This window comes from Malurus melanocephalus, unplaced genomic scaffold, assembly GCF_030028575.1.
Source record: "Malurus melanocephalus ecotype Western Australia unplaced genomic scaffold, MMel_1.1 scaffold_214, whole genome shotgun sequence".
In the NCBI taxonomy this organism is placed as follows: Eukaryota; Metazoa; Chordata; class Aves; order Passeriformes; family Maluridae; genus Malurus; species Malurus melanocephalus.
The window spans coordinates 1242933-1260684 of record NW_026623446.1 but is presented as its reverse complement, the minus strand read 5'-3'; the positions used below and the strand labels follow the sequence as shown (position 1 = coordinate 1260684).

Genomic DNA, 17752 nt, shown 5'->3' with positions numbered 1-17752 from the left:
CAACCCCTGCAGTCTTCTCTATTATCATTAGGGAGTAAACAGTGGCAAGTTTCAAAAGTGTTACCAAAATAGAAAGAAGTTGAAGAACAGGACCATGAATTAATAAATGCACTTGGTATGGTCCAGGACATCCTTAGCCCTTAGYTGTATGCAGGCACAACCAATRGACACAGTCAGCAGATGCCTTAATTATAAGAGAAAGTAGTGAAGGCACTTTYCCCATTGAAATTCRGAAAATTGTTTGGGACAATGCCACTGATTTAGAAAGAAAATTTCAATCTTGGTGGACCCTGGTAAACTTTACCTATGACCCTTTKGACAATATGGCCRCAGCCTTTGTGCTCACTATATGTAATGCTACTGTCTACATTATCCACCCCATTGTTGCATTARGATTAAACCATGAGAGAACAGTGCTCTRTCCCTCTGAACATAGGGTATGGGCCCGGATAGTAGAGAAAAAGTGGCAAACTGTGAATTTAGAATCMTGTATTGCACGAGAACAACAAKGGTTTATCTGTGAAAGCAATACAATGATGCTCAGGACATATGCCTTGATATGGARCAAGGCATTTGCCACTTCRAAGTCCATCCAGATTCCAGTCAAAAGACTGTGCTTGTGTATATTGGTCAAGGTTGTGTGTGCTTAAGGACTGTTTGTGCTTCTATCAGCATTACTCATTTATTCCTTCAGCAACCATGGCTTTTATGCCCATGTTTGCTAACGGTAATCAACCTCATACATATTACAAAACCTGAGCTCCTTATAGGCTACTTTAGAAACGACACCTTGCCGTTAGCCTCACAAGCTAGTCCCATCAAATCGTTAGGTGAACTTAACTGTTGTTAAGTTCACTTAACGCGTGGCTGTCTCGGGAATTCCGGGACAAAAGATCTCTCGTAACTTTCGGCTCCAGGTACTGCTCGCAGCCGATTGCTGTTAGCAGCTTTTAGCTATGCATCGAGTAGCCAGCTTTTAGCAAGGCTCACCACAATTCCTCCTTACCCTCTCTCCAGCGGCTGCTTCACATCCAGCAGGCAATGGGACCCCCAGGCCCATGGTCCAACACCCTCCCACCCTCTTCACTGCTCTCTCTCTGGCCCTGGCTGCTGGGCTCCCCCCACTCACGACCCCACCTCTGCACCGCCCCATTTCCCCCACCCAAGCAGGATCTCACCCTCTCATCCCTGCATCCCTTCMGCCCTGGGCAGCGCCTTTCTCCCTTGTCCCACACGCCACACACAGGCCCCAGCATCTGAAAGGCTTTGGTCTTCAGTAATGTTGCCCCCCAAATCAATGACAACAGCAACAAGGAAAGAACAAACATGTACAATTGATCAATCCAATCATTTTATTTGCACCTGTTAAGAGAACCCTCTGCCTACCAGCAGAGTTCAACACAGATTGGCAGACAGACTTGAATACTATTAAATACARGAAAAATTGAACTATATACAACAAGACAGACATCTACATTATATGAAGTTTTTTTTCATTATGTATGAGTTCTTTCCARTGTGAAACATTACTGGAACTGAAATATATCAGATTTTTTTCCCCCTTGAAGAAAAAAGCATATAATGAATTTCCTAATTTTTCCTGCCTTTTAAAACTTTATATCCATTTTGGGATGCACAAAATTTGTGGCACTTCACAGGGTACACAAAAGCTAGAACCTTTTTTTATTTTATATTTTATGATATCTAAATTTCAATTAGATCTATTTATTGAGACACTAACTCTAAAGTGGTATTTACATGGAGGGAACTGTGCAAAATCATTTAGGCTATGGCTAGTAGACTGTGAAATATGCATGGTTAAGTGACTCACCCTCATCTGCAGTAGTAATCCCTTCAATCCTCTTCTGATTGTTCCTTTCACACAGCAGCCACCCAAGGAAAACCAGCCATAAAATATTCTTTTTCAGGCTACTGGGAGGAAGTAGTTTCKGTGACCTTTAAGTGTCTCTGCAGTTTTAACGTTGGACTGCTTCTCTTCACACAATTAATGTTTAAGCATTAACTCACAGCTTTTTGGGACACACATGCAGCCATCACTGTCACTGCACCATCCTGAGACAGCCRTAGTCCTTGCTTGTAGTTTATCTCACCCATGGGAGCACAGAGGAACTATGTGTGTGCAACTTTGTAGGAGTCACCCTATTGCCACAATACAGAAACTGCATATTCTTGCAAAGAGCATTAAGCCAAATCTAGTCCAAACAAGGGTGGGGAAGATACTGCCTTTCTTGAGCCAGCCTTTATATAACAAGTCTCTATTACTATATCCAGACACATCCTAATGAAAAAAAATTATCAAAAAGAAAATTTAAAGAAAAAATCTCTTTGGGTTGCAAGACAGACCTTGAGACAGTTAATTTAGAAGAGCTTCTTTCATTAAAAGCTTCCCACAGATCCCAAGGACAGGTTAGCAAAGACACATGTAAAGCCAACCAAACACATCCTGCAGTTGTGCTGCACCAGAGCACGGAATGGTTCTTATAATGGTTTCTATAAGCCAACAACTGCCAAGAGGTGTCCAAGTTTAATTCTGGAGTTTTTCATAGATGCACCTACATGTGAAGCATGAAACACTGATTTTAATCATATTGTCTACATAAACCTGTATCAGCTCAYCCTGGATTCCAGATCAGCTTGGACATTTCAGCTCTAAGTCTGAAGTAGGCATTTACAACTAAGTCCTAGGGAAAAAGTGACTGGATAACAGTGCATAAACTCATGTATTCCTGCCTTTTCAACTAGAGGAATTCCCTCTCCTAGGAGATACATCTGATTTCTTTTTTAAAACTGCATTTAAAGAAAACTGGACACCCCTTAGGGCAAAGGACACCCCTCAGTCTCAAAAAGCTGTCAAGATTGCTACCAGACACCTTTTACAGCCTCCATTCCATAATGGCAGTACAGTTATTTAATTTTCAATCCTATTTTCAATCCAGTCAGGTGTCAGTGTAACAACCAGTGAGAACAGCAAAGTGAACACACTGAACTTAAAGCATTACTCTGGGAACAGTTGATATACAGTAGGAAGATCTGTAGGTAGTTTGGTATTCAGCTGACAAGAGGACAGCATACAGATGAATTTGCTTCTCAGTCATCACTAGGAAACCTAGGGAAGGCTATACTCTTGTTAGCTATTAGGAAAGACTGTTACAGCATAAGTAAATCCAAGAGACCATCTCATCATGTTAGAAAATTAATTTAGGGTTGGGATTAAAATACAGGAATTCTTGACCATTGAAACAAACAAGGAATTATTTTCACATTGTACATGTTGCAATTTGTCTGTGGGATCGCAYTGACTTAATAAAAAACATCTGCATGTTCAAACCTTCTGCTCAAAACTTGACTGCTGGTTAACAGCAGGTTACTTTATTGCATAACCTTTGTTGTCAATTTAAGACTGATTTGAAAAATGATATGCAAGAAAGCAAGAGTCATGAGCTTCTTATAGGATAAAAAAAAAGGTGTMATGAAATTGTAAAATGCTAATCTGTCTTCTGAAGGAAACTATTCCATACCTGTATGTGATGGTAGGAATAATTTATAGAGTAAGAAAGACCAAAATATTCACACCCCCTCATTTAAGCATTAAAAAAAGTAGAAGGAAATGGATTAACTGCTTCTTTCCTGGTCTAGGCTGCTGGTCTAGTTTAGAGACAGTCATTGATGTAACATGATAACCAGGAACATAACAAGAAGCAACTTGGACCATAAAAAAGCTGTCTAGATACATACAAGTTGTTCTCCAAAAAAACCAGTTTTATTTGGATTGGTGCACAACCTGCTGCTCTTTCATCCTCAGAGCACTGAAAACATGACATTTTCCCCCAAAATCCAGTTGAGTCTGTCCTGAGAAATGAAAGTACTCATATATAAATGGGATGATATTGTCTGTGAGTGAGTTTCTTCCTGCAGGTTGGGCAAGAATTGGCATTCCTAAGGGAATCACGGAGGCACTGACTGCAGAAGACATGGCCACATTTTGTTGACACAATCAGTCGTCCACTTTGCACAATCTGGAAGAAAAGAAACCACAACAGAGTTTGGGAGTAAAGAAATCAACTTTGCCGGTCTACTGCCACCAGGTAAACAGGACTTAGAATATCTGGAATTGTCCTTTACTCTTAGTATGGAACCTGAAGATCTTTCAGTGCCATCCTGGCAAGGGTGTCTCTCTCTACCCCCACCACCAAGTGACTTGGACTGACAAGTTATTGTGAGCTTCAAGGCAAGCTCTGTGCTTCAAGACAGCTCTCTATAACATCTCACAGTGGCCAAGTGAGTTGTGCAGCTCCTCCCCTGCCCCTTTCTACCTCACACAGAACAGAAAGAATGAAAGCACGTGGATCCTTACCTCWGAGTAGACATCCATGCAAATGGGACAGCTAACAGTACCAGACGGCCTTGTGGTACAGAGAACAAGAAATAACATGCAGCCATTAATTTTATGCACATCAAGGGTTACCCACACACAAAATATCACGTCACCATCTGAGTGCACTGACTCATTATGATGCATTTCTTTTTCAGATCCCTGTGTATCTTTAACTCCATCAGTTTGTGGCACATAATAACAAGATTGGGTCTCCCTGCTCTAAAGCAAAGGTTTTCCCAAGGGGAAGGTGCAGTCASTCATCCTGCTCTAGCACAAGAACTAACAGCAATCTCTGGCACTCTTCAGAGCTAATCGCCAACAGGCCATCAATGACAGCTTTGTAACAAAAGCACTGAGCTCTGCCTTGGAAACAAGTCCCTCTAGAAAGGGAAGAGGCTGTTATCAATTCTAAAATCCCCTGTTCTAATTTAGCAACAGCTCGGTAATATATTCCAAGAACTCCTCCTTATAAAATGTAGGTCAGGAACACACTGAGGTGAGGAAATATTCAACACCAAATTTCTAGTTCCAAGGAGGAAAGACTGACTCAGTGTCTGTTACTGAGCTGTGGTTACAGAATGCCTCTGCTGCCTTCAGCCTCCAGGACAGCAGTACTGCACATACACGTAGCAATACACACAGCTCAGCTGCCTAAGGAACATGTCCCAGCCCAAGTGCTGAATAATATAATTTCTCATAAACAAAAAGAGATTCTGACACTTTTCTTTACAAACTRCTCTAGTTTAAACTTCAACAATCTTACCTTAAACACTTGGCTTTCTTACATCATTGCCCATGCTGGACCACAGTTTGTAATTTATTAATCAAACAGGAATAGAAAGCATGAGATGGYCTCATTATCTTCAATTCAAGCAGGGAGCACTACCAACATCTACCTCTAGTTTCACCTACAGAATTTAACACCACTAATTCTTTCATTTTTACTTCTCAAAATCTTGAGGCAGCAGCTATTAYAACACTTCAGTAACAAATTACAATTGATGATAATCTTAGAAGGATGAGGAGTCCAACACTGCCGATGGCTCTGGCAATCTCCAGCACCAGGAAAGACCCTTTAGTCAATGTTAAATGCTGCAGTACTGAGATCTTTCAACCTTATCTACACAGAGCAGGACAGCACAGCYTTTAACAGAGAAGGCTGAAGGAACAAACTGTTGCTTTTTTATATTATCCAATTAGTGGTATTTGTTCTCCGAGGTACTTAACAACCAAAATTTAAGCATCTACAATTCCATTAGCAAAATGCACTATGGATTAGAAAAACATAGGACCTTTCAGTGGCAGATTTATGACCTGGCACCCTAAAGCTACATACTCAAGCTCTCTCTTACACTGCCTTCCAGAATTCCAAAAGGCTCAAAGCACATCATCTTCATTCAACCCTGAATTTCCCCCACTCCCCACAAAAAAAAAAAAACCCAAACTTTTTAAGTTTATACTGCAATTCTTATGTCCTTCAATTTGCCCAGTCACACAGACACCCAATTTCATTTCATTAGTCTAACACACTGCACTGGGATTTACTCTTTTCTCYGCAGAATGGGGGTCTTTAGTGACTCAAACAACAAAATCCCCATCCCACATGCAAACATATCAAGGCTCCATACCATCCATGGGACAGAACAAGAACTGGCCATAAGAGCATGACCTCCAGGATCACCTTRCAAGTATACCTTGGCAAGGACAGCTGCTGCTTCAAGAAAGGCAGCAACTGGCACAGTATGTAARAAAAGTAGCAAACATGTAAGTGTTTTTACTGGAATTTGCCAGGCTGCTGTCTGCCARACTTGTGATATCAAACCTCATGAACACCAACAGAAGTATTCTATATCTAACATAACTACTGGAGCTTTGTAGGAAAAGGAAATGTAACACATTATGAGCTCTGGCCTGTGACTAATCCCCACGTCCTTGCCATACCCCACACTGATCTTTAGGCTGTACACAAAGTTGTAGATCTGTTTTGGGCTGGCTTTTCATTCTAAAGTGAAAATGGTTAAATAAAATCATTTGACTATCATGCAATATGGGATGTCATATCATTAAAAGAAGCAACTGAGTAAGTGAAGGCTTCAAAGACAAGTCTGGTGATGACCAACACAACTTAGTCCTGCCATCAGAAAAGCACAACTCAATGTTTGGTAGGTCATGAGGCATACGTACTTTGAGCTTGCAGTTTCCTCTTCCAGTGGTCCCAGTTCTCGAGACGCTTTATCAGTCACATACACATCGCTATCTCTTGCTTCATCTTCATCATCGCTGCTCAATACACAGCTGTCCGACTGTCGCTGGCTTCTTAATCTGAGATTTCTCCTTTGTCGTTGGTTCTCTGTAAGTTAATTTTTTTAAGTTAGCTATACTATTTCTCTCTCTCCATGGAATTATCCTTGAAATGCAAGATTAGACCATATTCGGGTGGTTTAAAAGCAATCTTAAAAACATTACGAATATTCTGCCACATACCAACACACAAAACATTTGCTCTCTTTATCCTACAAACAGCAAAAACCTAACCTTAAAGACCCTCAGTGTCACATGTTCCATGTAATTACCTAGGAATCAATCGCCCCTACAAAAGGAAGATACCTCTCTGAATCCTTACTGACAGAAACTGCTACAATCTTCTGGTGAGGAACTGCAACRATTGCTCTGTGTTCTTAGAGAGAGGACTGAACTCAAGCTTATTTCTGCAACTGCAGTATCCATGGAAAAATAATCAAGCATTAATCAATTAAAATGACATTAAAAGTCAGGAAATTAAAGCACCTTCCTGCCTAAGTGTTCAGCTACAACTTTTAATGAAGGTATTTTTCACTTGCTCTTGCTTCATTCAGAGCATAGAGCTGCCAACATACCAATACATCTCTAATAATGTAATCAGAACCAGGTCTGAAGGGTGTAAAAGATTAAGTTCTTTAGACCTGTAACTATTTCAACATTTAAAGCAGAAAAGGAGTTAATACTTCTCATTACAAAATTTGAAGCATATGTGACTAGTGAATACTTATGAGCACAAATCACTTCCTTCAGCTCCTTCACTGCAATACAGGTTAAACAAACCTTTTGACTTCTTTTTATTCACAACAAGTATTCCAGTGCTAATTAAAATTATGGTAAACYTGAGGATTAAAGAAGTTCTGTCTATAGAAAATAAGAAGTATTTAGAGAAGCTTTTAATGTATTTTATTTAAGATTATTCTACAAGCTCTGATAGTGACTAACGGAGACTGGATTCATTCTCTAAGGCACTGGCCAGATGCTTTAGCAATGTCCTTGGCCTTTTGCAGTTTGAATCCATACTTCTCAAACTCATTGGAAGAGGCAAACGAAAAAATAACAATAATTACTTTTAGGAGAATTCCATTATTAATTTTAAAATGTCAACTCACCTTCAACAATCTTGCATCAATACATATGGAAAGGGAGAGAAAAGAAAATACAATTAGACTTTGTTGTGCACCCCTGGTGTTACATGTAAAACACCACAGCAGCTCCAACAAAACAAGCTAAGAATGGTAGGCTGTTTTGATTAAGTATATTAAAAGTAGTATATTCAATGCTTCTCCGTAAACAACTATGTGGATGCTGATGGTTCTGCTCCAATGGGGTAGAAACAGAGGCAGCTCATGAACCACCTGAACCCACTCCTCCCTGTGCCCCCTGTTTCAGTTCCCTGCTTTAGGGTTTCAGGCTGCAGGTGATACGTTTCCTCTTTCTCCTCAAATAGGCCAATTCAGCAATGATGTCCACAAACGCTTATTATGGCAGCTGCTGAAGAAAAAAAACAACAATCCCCAACCTGCTCTTGGTGAACTAGAGCGGGAGGTTAAGTGCAGATTCTGTTCTTAAGTTTGAGACCTTTCCTTTGCAAAGGGCTCAAGAACAACTCCAGAAATAAATACTTCCTATGCTATTCCTGCTGCTTGTTTCTGCTTGGCACAGCAGCAGCAGCAACCCAAACCTGAATGGATAAACAACACTGTCAGCTGGATCAAAGAACTGTTCTAGCTTTCAAAAGAGCAGAAAATACCGTTTTTAAAAGACTTCTGGAAKTATTAAGTGGAACTTATTTTACTTCCTCTTCTCTCCCTTGGCTTTTTCTTTAAATCATTGGCCTATAGAGATATTAGAAAAAATTCTTCACCAAGAGTTGTCCAGCACTGSAAGGGGCTGCCCAGGGCAATGCTGGAAGTCACCATCCCTGGAGGTATTTCCAAGACTTGCAGATATGGTGCTCAGGAACATGGCTTAGTTGTGGACTTGGTGGTGCTGGATAAATGGTTTGACTCTTATGATCTCAGAGGTCCTTTCCAACCTCAACAATTGTATGATTCTATATTTTATATATCTAGAAAAACTTCAAATATCAACTGCAACTCCTAATGTTACAGTACTTATGACTGATACACATTAACTCCAGGTTCTGGAGCAAAAATTTATTTTATACAACCCTTTCGCTAGCTGCAGGKGCATCTCCAGAGCAGCTTCTTCGTTACCTGTAACACAGGATCTTCATGCCCTTACAAGTCAACTCTGAACTGAAAATTTACCCTTCAAGTCAGATTCTATCAGGCAACACAAGAAAAAATGAATTTGACTACAAGATTTAGTCAAGTATGCTATTCACTACTTACCACAACAGAATCATTGTGAGTTAGATCAACGACTACAGGATCAGAAGATTCACATGTGAGATCTACTACTTCTTCACCAGCTGAAAAACAAAGTCAGAATCAAGGTCAGAGATGGCAGAGGATTAAAATTGYCTGCCACTGTGTAACAGCCTGAGATTCAACCATCTCCTGTCCATCTTCTCTTCAGGAACAAATCCAACATTTCAGTGTTCAAGCTTTGCCCTCAGCAATCCAGAGAGCTTTACCAGCCCTGTCTTCAGCAAGCTACAATGCAAGAGAAAGAGTAGCTAAGGTCCTCACACAGTTCTGCTGGATGACAACAGCTTGCAGGTACACAGAAACAGACAATTCATCTGACACAGGACAATGTTAATCACAGARAAAAATAACAGGAATCACATAGGATATAATAATAGGATATAACAGTACTGTGCTGTGCAYGTTCTCTTGAGGGATGTGGCACAATTAATGATAAAATTTTTCTTATCTTCATCAAACTTGGGAGCTCTCAAATTTAGTTCGCCATTCTGTGTAGCAGCAGCTGCTGTAACTCCCACCTTATCTGAACAGACATCCAGATGTTTGAGCAGCTCTTGAGGACCTTTCCTGTACAACTCATCTATCACTAGTGGCAAATGCATTGCAGCTCAGTAACAAACCAAACTATTTTTCAGTAGGCTTGCTGTTTAGTTGTGCCATACTAGGCACYTCCTGAAGTCAGGTTTCCCTTTTTCTCTAGTAAATGGCCTACAGACTGGCAAGAACACATGTTCAGTTGGACCCAAACCCTTCAGAAGTAGTTCCTGTTCTTACCAGCTCAAAAGAAAGCTTACCACTTTCTTCAAGTTCTATTGGCTCTGCTTCTGAAGCCATTTCTGCAGTAGAAGCTATGAGCCTGCTTCTTTTTCGAGCTTGCCTAGAATTAACTGCTCCTCCACGGCGCTTCCGTTGGGTCTAGGAGAGAACAAAGACTTAGCATTTTCTGTGTGAGCAATATTAACACACCCCTCAATTTTGCAACACCAATGAAAGTAAAAGGATTCAGAAAAAACAATCCTGGAATGGCTCCAATATTCATCAAATGATAGTATGGATTATTCCTATCTGAACCCATCACAGCAAGGAAAAGACATCACTCCAGATCCAGAKCTCTTACCAGCTATCTCATCAAGCAAAAGCCTATCATGCTGGTTTGCAAATGAGAAACTAGTTCACAATTTATCAGGTTTTGCTCAACTGTGAGCATTTCTGAACTACTGGCTAGCACCTAGAGAGATYCAAAATTTTCACTGATGAAGATTCAATACACTCATATTGATGTGTATTGGCTACAAACTCTTAAAATAGTTTTCAGAACTACAGTGGAAAACATGTTCCAAGAATCAGGTTTGCAYTGAGTAGTAAAATACTTACTGTGCTCATAGTGTTTCTTGATCTAAAGCCACTGAAAAAGAGGTACAAACACCAAATAAGTAATGTCAAGGAAGCTACAACTATAATTTCCTTAGATTCCGTTAGATAGCTCACTGATAAAAATTCCAGGTTTCTGAGCGTCAGAGGAYGATGTTTTTCCAAACCTATCAAAAAGAAGAGAGAAGGTCACCTATCTGCAATGCTTGTACTCTTCAGTACCCCCCACTCCAAGATTCCCATTTCTGAGTCACCACTTTCTTCCCAAAGCCAGAGGGGAGGGACATCTCTAAGTTCAGTATGTGAGCATCAGACACCTGCACTTGGGCCTGAAGCCTGAGTCATTCTCACCCATGAACTAAACACCTGAATAAGTGAGCCTGATGGCAAACTCTAAGAATATTAAGAAATCCCAAGGACATTGAACTGAAAAGCAACTGATTGATGCTCGAGGCAATGTCTGGGGTCAGGAATCAGTGGAAAKTATGTCACAAGCAGCCATCTTCAGAGAACCAAAAACTCTAGATGAGCAGTTCTTTTCTGCAACCCATCTCTAGATTCCAGCAGCTGGGAGCTGAATAGTTTGAGAGGAATCTAAAGCAAGTGAAGCAGACAAATTTCAGTTTCAAAATACCTGCTGATGTGCAGGAGAACACACGTTCACTGTAGCTGCTCTGTTACCTGCACATGTCCAGCTACCTGCCAAGGGGGAGAGGTGAAAAGCACAGAGGCAGCTCTGAGTAACTGATAGGGCACTGAAGGTCCCCTCTTAGAGCCTGGCTGTGGTACAGTTACCACATGTCCAACGGAGTGAGGGGCTGGGGGTGGGCATGAGGGGACACAGGGGAGGGACCAAGAAGAAATCAGTGAAGTTAAACAAGAACTGCTGAACTCTCTTCAAGATCTGACTGATTTTTGCCACAAAGACCAGCACACACYGCAGCCTATGCTTACACTGCATTTGGTACTTACTACTAAGCCCAAAGATGTATTTATGTATAGTTTCAAGCAACACAATACACCACCCATCAATTTCCTCACATTTTTTTCTTTTTAAAACTGGTACAATAGCCAAAATTAAAGTCAATATGCCTTTTCTATTCCCCCCTCTCGAACCACATATGCCAGACTTAGTGCYCAGTAAGTTCACAGGCACAATAGATCCCATTTTTAGAACTGTTATGTGTAACAGCCTCTCCCACTTTTTTTTTTTTTTAGCAATCTAAACTGACATCAGTTCAGTTTTTCTGGTAGATAAGAAACAGTCTTATGCTGTCACCTGGGGTGCTGAAGACAAGACTCAAGGCTCAGAGTTTGCTATCAGAGAAGGCACACTGACTTTGGTCTCTTGCTTCCTCAATGCAGGATTTATCTATGCAATCCTTTCCATAATATTCCAGGTAATGAGAGTTCTCTTTGAACACTTCATCTCACTGTTCTAAAGCATTAGATTTCATTTCATTTGTTAAGAAAGCTTCTCTGTGAGCCTTACCAACATTTTTGAGAAGGTCCTATTTTACTCACTTTACTGATTTTCTGGGATAGGGGACAASAACTTTTAAAACAAGACCATGCCAAATGCTGCATTCATACATAAAAGCAACCAACCAAAACCCAAAAGAACAGAGAGACTGTCCTGTGAGCACATTTTTTAGGTGCTGTACAAGTTCCTAGTTCCATGTGGCTATTATTCATGGAGGTTTTAGGAGACAAGGGGAAGAGGGAGGGGACGGAGGACACATGGCACATGGGATGAGGGCCAGGGAGAGAACCACCCCTAAACCTTACACATTTGCTTTTTCAAAACAATTGCTTCAAGACAAGTTACCATCTTCACTGACAAAGAAAATGAAAAATTACTTAGGTAAAGCAGTTTTCTGCACACAGCAAGAGGATGAACAAGAGTGGGCAACACATGAGGAACATTAAGAAGTTAGGCCATTAGATTCTTTGCACGTTTTATTTCATAAAAAAAAGCCAAGTGACATTTTCCTTGATTCTCCTCAGATACTGAATTGGAAAAAATACCTGGACATYAAAAAGCAGGAAAATGTTAGCTCATGCACACACCTGAGAAATATAAAGAAGTGAACTCTATATAAACTTATTTTAAATTACAAGTAGTTGCAAACGTTTTTAAATAGAACCTTTCAGAGCAACCTGATACACTGACATATCTGCACWGCTGAAAGACAGCAAAAAATAAGCCTATTTTATTCAGCAGGCAGCATGGGTTTGGATGTAAAACAACCAGATGGTTTCACAAGACTTGGTGCTTTTTGGATTTAAGGCTGAATACAGCCCAGTGCAATGGTTTGCTGACCAAGTAYCTTAAAAAAAGGGTTAAAAACATGAGGGAAATGCCTGTGATGACTTCAAATTAAAAACATTGCASAGATTCTCTTTGGCTATGATTGGCTTAAATGCCAAAGAAGAGCTGCAGCAGAAGAAAAAAATGAGCCGGCCAACTAACAAAACTTAAAATTATGGTGAAAACTGAAGTAACTCACAATAGARGACATGATAAGACCACCCTATCCACTAAATACTCTCTCACTTTGTTACCCAAATAGCAAGAAACAGATTATTYACACAATTACTATGTTTCAGAGGATCTAGTGTCAGCACTCAAAGGTAGTAGAGGACAGAACCACCTTTTGACCTAAGTGACAGAGCACACCACTGCTATTTAGACAGCTTAATTTCTTACAACACTGACAATTGCCTTGCTTTATAATTAACACAGAGAGTACATATAAGGCACAAATGTCCTAATTGCCASTGGTTCAAATCATAACCCCTTCAGAAGCTGCTTCTGAAGAATTAAGAATAGATTCCCACAGGGAAGCTCATCACTGTAACACHACCTCAAAATAAATCATCACAAGCAGGTTCATCAGTATCAACATGACTCATCTCAGGAGAGTCATGTTTACTAAGAAAATCAGACTGCTGGAATTTATTAAGACTACGGAAGGAGTCTTATGATCCAGCAACATTTTTGTTTTGTAAGAACAAACCTCTTCTGTAGCACTATTGATTTCCATGTTATTGGCTTATTTGGGAAACCTCATTGAAAATCAGCTGCCTGAACTGTAAAACACATTCTGAAAACAAATCAGAAGCTTACTTTCTTAAATACATTACAGATCAAGTTTAGTAATGTACAAGGAACAGAGGTAAACACACTRCACATTAAGAGACACACTCATCAGTCAGAATTCCTTAAAAATCTTTAAAACAGTAGAACTACTTAATTTAATAACAAAATTTGTTACACAGGGCCTGGACAGGCCAAGTTAAATGGTAAGGCCTATAATGCCCTTCTTCCAGCAGTCACTATGAAACCACCCAGCACCAAGACTCCCAGGAGTGGGCTGCTCACAGAGTTACTGCACCAATCTCCTCCCCCAAACCCAGAAACATCCAATGACCTCACTCACAGCTTTAGCTGCAGTTATCTGAGACACAGCAAGATGCATTCAGACATCGATTTGAAATTTTAAAATTATGACTTTATCAAAAGTAACAAAACTTTTCTTTGTGTGAAACGTTAGCAGATTAGCAAGCCAGTAAAAAACTTTAACTTTCACAGACTTTTTATTGCTTCACTGCAGGATGGTACAGTACCAGAAAAAGCCCCTCCCCTTCCTGTCATACGCAGAGCTCWGCACATGCAATTATTGTTCCTGGAGTGCAGTGCTCATCTCATAACAAATAGCATTTCAAAGATTACAACTACCAACTTTTCACTGTACTTGAGAAAAAAAAGGTCAAGCTATTTAAATTAAGAATGCTTACACTAGGAGTGTAACTACTGCTATTCATCAGTCTCTTGTTTTTTCCTCTACCAAAAAGTTAACATTTGCACCGAATTCAAGCTAAGCTAATTAAAAATGCTTGAATTACCATTAAAAATACYGGTTCTCTAGAACACTAAAAACTTTTCTTGCACCACTCTCAAAACAAAGTCTTGATCTCCTGCAAACTTAGCATGAATGGAGGCAAATTGTCTGAAGCAAAAGTTAGACATTACCCGTGTCTCACTAACACAAACAAGACTTAAGTTCATATTTATCCTAAACACAATAAATACACTTAAGTACCTACTTAAAGAAACCAATAACATCAATTCAAACATTAGGAATGTGCAAGGCAGAGGTGGCAATACCATTATATGTTGAATTTGTCTAAATGTGATATCCCAAGCCTTTAAGATTTTGCTTCTCATTTCTACTCCAGATATTACTTTGTACCTCTAACAACAGGCAACACTGAATCAGATGCATCTGCATATCAAGACTTTTGTCCTCAGAAGATGCACATACCAGTCACAAAGTGCAAGTCTCTTTTTTTTTCACCACAGAGAACACTATCTAATATTTTACTCGTTTAAAGCTTCCTATCCTATATTTCCAGTACCTTTAGAGATGCTCTTTTTTCTCAGATGCACTACATCAACTTCAGTGAAAACAGAAACTGAGTCTGTGTTACCCAAATTAGGTCAAACTAAAAGGGCTTGGTGAGAGGCACCATAAAAAGAGTAAAGATGAGAGACAACCAGCTTACCACACACAACAGTCTAAGCAGGCAGCTACATCTACAGACAAATATGACACGTTCATGAACAACCTTAAAAAATCTCAAACCGTTCCAAAAACAACCAAAAAACGCTACCAAAACCCACCCACTGAACAAAACAACACACTGAACCTTTTAATTCATCTTATGACCCATTTCAGACACAGCAAAGAAAAATGGATACTGGCCACAAGAAAAGCTCCTCACTGCTCTTACTTGCACAAGTTTCTCTGAGAGACGCCACGACTCCTTTTCAATAGTCCCAAAAAMCAGATAYAGAAGAAAGGAAAAAAACCGGTTGAGTCTTTCCACATCCTGTAATGAAGTGCAGGTGCGGGCTGAGGTAGGAGAGGCACATTCCCCCCACTCCTGCTGTCACACAAAATGGGAGGGGAGAGCGACAACTTCAGGCAGCTACATCCACCGAGCCCCGGCTGTTCTTCCGCAGAAGAGCCTCGTGTTCCCGGGAAGACGGGGCAGGACCAGCGGCAGCCCATCCATGTCYCGCACCTCGGCGCTGCGGCCGCCCCCGGTCAGGGCAGGGCAGAAGGGCCGGGGCCGCCCCGCGAGCCGGGCAGCTGGGGAGCCGGCCYCGGGGCACCCGGCCGGGCCGGGAAGGGCACACTCGCCACGCGGATCGCAGGGGAGGCTGCGGGGAGCCCCTCGGACAGGGCCGTGCCCGGGAAAGGGTCTGGGGCACCGTCCTGAGGCCGGAGCGGGGGCGGCGCCGGCCCAGCCCCGCGCACCGGCAGGAACGGCCGCAGCTGCTCTGCTCCCCCCACTGCGGCCGGGAACGGCTGCTTCCCCTTCCGCTTCCCCTTCACTTTCTCCTTCCCCTCCCGTTCCCCTCCCTCACCTGTAGACCCTTGGGCAAGCGGGACGAACGGGCCCAGTAGCGCCGCTGTCCCCGGCCGAGCCTCCGGCCCGCCGCGTTCACCTCAGAGCCGGCCGGCAGCGGCGCACGGCAGCGCCCGCCCCCGCGCCTTCGCCATTGGCGGAATGGCGGCCCTGCTCCCCGCCAAGTGGCCGGCGCACAAATCAATCAGTCAGCGGTTAGGCGGGCAGCCCCACCTCCTCAGCTGCCGCGGAGCGTGCTGGGAGTTGTAGTTCTGCGCGGGCGTGCGGCCTGCGCGGGGCTGTCGGGGCCCGCTGCTTACTCTCGCCGCCCCTTGGGAAAGGTCTTCTCGGTCCTATGGTTAGTTCGGCCCTGACAGACCCTGAAGGGGGCGGCCGAAGACAGACCGTGCTGTTGCTGTGTTCTGCGGTGCTGTTGGAGGTGGAGTATGTGTGAGCTTTAGGGTGGTCCCCCCTTCCCCCCGTCATCTGGAAACGTTTTGCAGAATCTCAGAATCACAGAATCACTGAATCACTTAGGTGGGAAAAGACCTTTGAGATCATCAAGTGCAACCTATGACCGAAAACCACCATGTCAGCCAGAGTGTTATAAACTGTTCATACAGAAGGAGCAGTTATTGGAACGCTATGCAGTGGTTACCGCACCTTGTAACAAGCCAAGTCAGCCCAACCCAGTTCCTTCTGAAGCATCGGGCAGCTTTTATAGCAAGGGTGAAAGAAACCACCATATATGGAAGACCACCAGGGGTTCCTAAAGACCCCCAGGAGGCCCCTCTGAGGCTCACCGAGCAAACTCAGGCAACTTCATATTTAACATTTTCTGATCAATGTGGCAGATAAGAAAAGCCTTATAAAGTAAGAGCCTTTTTCACCTCTGTTAAATCCTGTTCATTTCTGTTCACTCTTGCAYACCAGAAAGCACTCTAGAAAAAGTTCAGCTATGGGTCATAYAACCAGAGAACAAATTGTATARCTAGTGTGTGGTCACCTTGCGCGTGGGGCAGTGATTTGTTGGCGAGACGCGTGGACATTGTGATGGAGAAGGTCGTGGTTGGGTAGAGGGACATGTGGGCAGTGATGCCGCAGTGGCGGGCAGCCGATGCGTGCTTGTCTTGCTTAAGTTTAGAGCATGAAAAGCCTTGGGTTTTGGCAATAACCCATTTTCTTCAGAGCAAGCAAGGGGGGGGGTCTGTGTGTCTTTGTTCCCCATTGCTACAGATCAGTAAGTTTTGTAGAGTTTGGCTTTCACAGAACTGTTTAATGCTGGATTTATGATAATTTTTTTTTTTTAAATATTGACTTGAATTGTACTTAAGTTATTGTAGGGGGCTGATTTTGGGGGAGGTCGGTCTTTCATTTCAATTCGGGGAAAAGTTACGTGAAAATTCAGTTTGCATGCATCCGAGGCTGCAGCCAACGAGGACACTGCCCGCCACAGCAGCCACCTCGACCAATCAGAACAGCGGCAGGCACAGCAACRGACCAATGGAAACGCGAGTTAACGCRGTCACGAGGAGTGCGCCTGCGCCAGGGAGGGGCGGCTCAGGGCGGGAACTGTGGCGCGGTAATGGGTGTGTGCATACTGTGGGGGGGTGTAAAGGGCGGTCCCCACGGCCCCTCAGGGCGTTCGGGCCAGCGGGTAAGCGCCCAGCGGCGCTGTGTTGCTGTATGTTCCTGCTTTGCGGCTTTTTGGGTTCTCAAATAAACTTTCGCTGTTTGGCTCATTCTCACTCGGCTTTTTGGGTTCTCAGATAAACTTTCGCTTTTTGGCTCATTCTCACTCGGAGTCTGGGTYGTTTGTAACAGGATGTACACTGCAATACAAGGAAGATGTTAAACTATTAGCATCCAAAGG

The 17752-nt window shown here is 42.4% G+C and overlaps 1 protein-coding gene across 4 annotated transcripts; it reads right to left on the bottom strand.

Moving 5' to 3' along the window:
* Positions 1-1326: 1326 nt before the first annotated feature.
* RNF4 (ring finger protein 4) lies at positions 1327-16027 on the bottom strand. 4 transcript variants are annotated; one of them, XM_057374027.1, is made up of 9 exons: positions 15899-16027; positions 15259-15357; positions 10465-10495; positions 9885-10005; positions 9052-9131; positions 7807-7816; positions 6581-6746; positions 4376-4424; positions 1327-4037 (listed from the first exon to the last, which is right to left on the bottom strand). In XM_057374027.1, the coding sequence occupies exons 2-9, from the start codon at positions 15354-15356 to the stop codon at positions 3888-3890; spliced, it is 705 nt and encodes a 234-aa protein (XP_057230010.1). In that variant the 5' UTR covers position 15357; positions 15899-16027; the 3' UTR covers positions 1327-3887. The 4 variants fall into 4 exon arrangements, with proteins under 4 accessions (XP_057230010.1, XP_057230011.1, XP_057230013.1 ...); XM_057374028.1 differs by lacking the exon at positions 15259-15357 and adding an exon at positions 10579-10628 and having other exon boundaries at positions 15899-15913; XM_057374030.1 differs by lacking the exon at positions 15899-16027 and adding an exon at positions 13997-14013 and having other exon boundaries at positions 10465-10628; positions 15318-15815.
* Between the last annotated feature and the right edge of the window lie 1725 nt (positions 16028-17752).